The sequence below is a fragment of the Crocodylus porosus genome, unplaced genomic scaffold (assembly GCF_001723895.1).
Source record: "Crocodylus porosus isolate Cpor-Errol unplaced genomic scaffold, CroPor_comp1, whole genome shotgun sequence".
In the NCBI taxonomy this organism is placed as follows: Eukaryota; Metazoa; Chordata; order Crocodylia; family Crocodylidae; genus Crocodylus; species Crocodylus porosus.
In genome coordinates this window covers 47,847-52,414 of record NW_017728926.1, presented here as the reverse complement: position 1 = coordinate 52,414, position 4,568 = coordinate 47,847, and the positions used below count along the sequence as shown (strand labels likewise).

General features: G+C 47.5%; 2 protein-coding genes across 3 annotated transcripts in view; one reads left to right on the top strand and one right to left on the bottom strand.

The window, feature by feature from the left end:
- Positions 1–4,010, bottom strand: part of TNFRSF9 (TNF receptor superfamily member 9) — a 7,972-nt gene extending 3,962 nt beyond the window's left edge. The window contains exon 1 of the mRNA XM_019541691.1: positions 3,995–4,010. Within this exon, the coding sequence (XP_019397236.1) occupies positions 3,995–4,010 (16 nt within the window). The remainder of the gene's footprint in view (positions 1–3,994) is intronic.
- Positions 4,011–4,142: 132 nt separating this feature from the next.
- PARK7 (Parkinsonism associated deglycase) overlaps positions 4,143–4,568 on the top strand; it is a 16,420-nt gene continuing 15,994 nt past the window's right edge. The window contains exon 1 of one of the 2 annotated variants that reach the window (XM_019541144.1): positions 4,143–4,310. The gene's annotated coding sequence lies outside the window, so the exon portion shown is untranslated. The remainder of the gene's footprint in view (positions 4,311–4,568) is intronic. The other variant, XM_019541142.1, reaches the window with a different exon arrangement.

The following is a 4,568-nucleotide window of genomic DNA, read 5'->3' as shown; positions in this document are numbered from 1 at the left end:
GGGGGGGGGGCGGTGCCGGTCCCTGCCAGCCGCTGTTTTAAACGGAACCCGGCTCTTATCCGCTGGCCTGGAAGGGAAGTCTGGTTCTCTGTGCTCATAGGTCTCAAAATCACCACGCCAACCCCCCTCCTCATTATGACCCACAAAACTGGGGATAGCAAAGACGTCCTAGAGCCCCTACCAACCGGTGAGCAGGGTCACTGCCCAGGCTATGCCCTGGAGATAGCCAAATCCAGGATGTGCATTCACACTTGTAGCCTGCCAGTCTTTTGGTCTATTGATGCTGCTCAGAATCAGCACCGGTAGTAAAGGCTGCGTGGCATTGGGATGATGGCTAGCTACTCGGTTACAAATCAAAGGCCTTTGCCCCAGTTCTGCATTTATGCATTTGGCTTTGCTTAGGTGCAGCACTTGCCATTGTTTTTACTGTTTTTTGTCCCTCGGTTTTTTTATAACATCATTTCCCTAATTTATCAAGATCCTTGTGAATTTTATTTCTACCCTCCAAAGTGCTTGCAACCCCTTCTCAGTTTTGTATCACCTGCAGATTGTATCACATACTGTATTTCTGTATCCAAGTCATTAAGCAAGCAGACCTAGAATAAGCCCCTTAGAAGCAATTCTTGAAAGTTACTTCCAGTCTGACATCTGTCCATTTATAGCAGGGGTGGGCAGTTATTTTGGGCCGAGGGCTGCTTACTGAGTTTTGGCAAGTCATGGAGGGCCGCATGACAGGCAGCCAGGGCAGATGCATATTAATTTTCTAAATGTTTTAGGGGCCCTATGGGCCTGATAGAATGGCCTGGTGGGCTGCATTTTGCCCACCCCTGATTTATAGTTACTCTTGGCCAATATTGTATCCACTAAATGATTATTCTGTCTAGCACGCCTTTCTCCAGCCTGTTTATGGCAGGGCCATGTTAACCTGTGTCAACAGGCTTACTAAAGTCCAAGAGTATTATCTGCCAGACCAGTTACCCATTTAAAGAAAGCTAGCAAATTGTTTTGGTATAATTTGTTTGCTACAAATCCATGCCAGTTACTAGCAATGGTTTCTTAACCTTCCAGGTGCTTAGGAACTGAATATTTTATAATTTTTTAACTTCCAAGGTTGAAGTCAGGCTGATTTGTCTGTAATTCACATTAAACACTGGTACTGTGTTGTCTTCCAGTCCTCTGGGACTCTGTGAGTTTATATTATTGCTAGTGGTTCAGAGATTTCTTCCCCTAGTTTCTCAAGCACTGGCGGTGTATTCTATCAGGCCCTAATGACTTAAATTAATTCAAATTAGTCAACAGTTCCACAACAGGTTCTTTACTTATTGTCTGTGGTCTCATCCCCACCACCCTCGTCCCTGTATTAATTTTGCTATGTTCTCAGTTATCCTTTATTTTTCATGAAGACTAATTAAATTAAACATTGAGCAGATTTGCTGTCTTTGCAGCTTTTATTAATAGTTCATCTATGTGCAGGGTTAATGCATACGGGATGCATGCGGGTGTACGTGCACCCAGAGCATGGTGGTGCACTCCTTCCAAAAAGGAGCCACCAACACTGTTGGTGGTGCCTGCAGGTGGTCGCTGCTTGCCAACCCCCCACTGCTGACAGTGCCAGTGGCACCTGAAGGAGCTCCTGTTTACTGCCGCAGCCCTCTTCCCAACACCACTGTGCCCCGCCCCCCAGCCACCAGGGCACACATCATTCATGCCTGCATGTTGGATAAACTAAACAGAAGGAAGCTCCTAATTTAAATCAGAGGTTATTAAATCATGGAAGAGTATTTGGGAAACACAGAGTGGGAATTATTGCTTTTGGTTGTGTTGTAAAGAAAAAAGCAGGAAGAAGCAGGCAACAAGTTGGAAAAAAATCTTTAGTGTGCATGAAGTAAAAAGGAGCAAGGGATTACCTCAGAGCTATTTAGACACCAAACTCCTATTGAATTAACCTGTTTGATTACTTTTGAAAGTGACAATAAGATGGATTATTAGACATCTAACATTTTTTTTAAATCTGTTCCATAGAAACTACAATTTCTAAAGCAGTAGGAGTCTAGAAGCTCTAGATGAGGCCAGGGACACAAAGTGGGAAAATGTGATATGAAAAGCTAGAAAGCAACAGGAGTCTTAACAATCTGGCCTGCTAAATTCTTCAAAGCAGGCACTAACTCCAAATGAAATCAGCATATGTGGATAAGACAAGCTATGCTTCCTTCCTCCTCATTACCCCAAGTTACATATGAGAACACAAGCACAAAGAAAACAAAGCCATAATTCAGCAGCATGTATAATCTCTATGTAACAAATATACATAAGTGCTTTCCTGAATTCAAGTCTATGAGACTTGCTGAAGGTCTATCAGAAACTCTATAGATGTCAAAGTCTCAAATCTTGGCAAAGCTTCAAAGTTTCTTGACTATGCAGTGCGTTAACCAAAACAGTTATCTTCCTCAGCACTTAAATGAGGTGGAAGTGTTTTATGAAAAGAGGTAATATCCATCTGTTGATGTTCTGATAAATGTTTTTTAGTTGAAACACATTTTTTTGCTTTCCATGGTCAGTTTTTTGGCACTTCATGTGCTGTATGCGTAACAAGCATTCAAGTTAATATAAATATAATGAAGGGGAATTACTTTATTTTTAAATTTCGAGATGTCATTTAGTGTGCCCCTCAAATAATGCTGTTATATTAAGAAAGAACAGCTGAACCTTTGATTGCAAAATATCTGTTATTGCTCTGTGCAAGATATCCATTAGTGCTCCACCGAAGCACAACATTGTATTATGAATGTAAATAAACAAATAAATATTTATAGTCAAGCCTGTTTAATTTTAGCTTGTTTTTAAATGGCAAGTCAGGTGTAAATGCATAATAGTGAAGTTCATTCCTGAGATTTTTTTAAGGCAGTTTAGGGAATTAGGTAGATGTTCCCACTAATATGAACAGAGTGTTTAATCCTTCAGGCAGTTTCCTGGTATCTGACATCTCTCAAAAACTGACTTCAGGCGAGGAAGGACGTTGCTCACTATTGTACCTGCAATAGTTAAGTTACTCAGGGCAAGACTTGGCTGTGAGAGTTGTAGCTGGACAAGGTAAACTGGGAAGTCCCACAGAACTGTCCTGCTGCAGGAGTAGGGGGAATCAGGCATGGGCAGATCTAAGATTTTTAAAAAGGAAGTGCAGATGGTGAGGTGCACCTTCACATAAGAAGCAACACATTTTTCTTTTATTAAAATAAACTGGAAAGTGTGGAAAACTGGAAATAATATGGAAACAGTGCTGGGGCCTAGGGCTGTATGAAGCAAAAACATGTACAATTTCTTTGGAATGACTTAACAAGAATCTGTAGGGCAGTGAAATAGGAGCTTCAGGAGCAGCTGACATAGCAGAATTGCTTAACAGAGGATAGCTTGGAAAAGAACAGAGAGACATTAACACCTGTGGCATGAAGAGTTTAGAGGGGATCCCATAGAATCAATATATTATAATGGGCCATGGAGTGAGCTGACTGCCTTAGCACAGCCTGACTGGAAATGCTGCTGCCACTGTTGGAACAGTTGGTTTTAAACTGGGTGGAATTAAAAACAAGAAGAAAAAAAAAAGGGGTGGGGGAGAAGTATGCTGCAAGTGCACTAGTGTAAACCTCCTAGATCTGTCCCTGATCAGGATAGAAGTTAACAGTCCCTAACTCTATTTTAAACTTGCCCGTCCTGGGGCTTCGTTTTCCTGCGCAGAAAAGGGCACGCACGTCAGAGCCGGGCTCTGGTTAAGTCAGCGCTGATCGAAATGTCGGAGTGACATTCTGTGGGCCCCAGCATAGCCCTCGCGCCGCAGTGACGCCACCAGTGCAGGGGACCTCGCTACAGGCCACGTGCCACTCTCACAGACCCAGCCGCCTGCGCGGGCCGCCCGCCCAGACCAGGCCTCCGCCCCTCCCCAGCGCTGGAGAGCCGGAGCAGCGCTAGCCACAGCCCCCCACGCAGGGGTGGGCGGAACCTTCCCGCACCGCCATTGGCTCTGCGCGCCATGGGCGGGGCCTAGCGGCCCCAGATGTCTCTCTCCGCCCCCGGTCTTCGGAAGTGGCGTTGTGGAAGTACGTTGGCGTTGGGCGTTTCGCCTCCGCGAGCCTCCCCCGCCGCCTCCAGGCGCAGCGCGCTGGGACGCTTGGCGCGCGCCTGCCCCGTGCCGCCCCCCCGCGAGCCCTGCTGACCAGTCAGCGAGGAGACGTGTGGGCGGATTGTGAGCAGCGGACAGAGATCCAGCAGGTCCGCCCTTGGCAGCAGCGCGGCTGGGCCGGGGCCTGCGCGCCCGAGTGAGACCCCTGCGTGGGCGGCGCGGGTAGCGCGCAGCTCTCCCTGCTCCGCAGAACAGGGCGCCGGCGGAGGGAGCGGGCCGTGGGGCCGGCGCCCTGCAGGGCTAGAGCAGGTCGCGGCGGGGTCCGGGTTGGGCGGGCGGCGGCAGGCAAGTGCGACCCCGCATGAGTTGTCGCGGGGAGGAGGGGCACCTGCGCTGCCCACGGACGGGCTTGCCGGGGACTTGCAGCTTGGGCGGGCCTGGAGGCGAGGCGGCG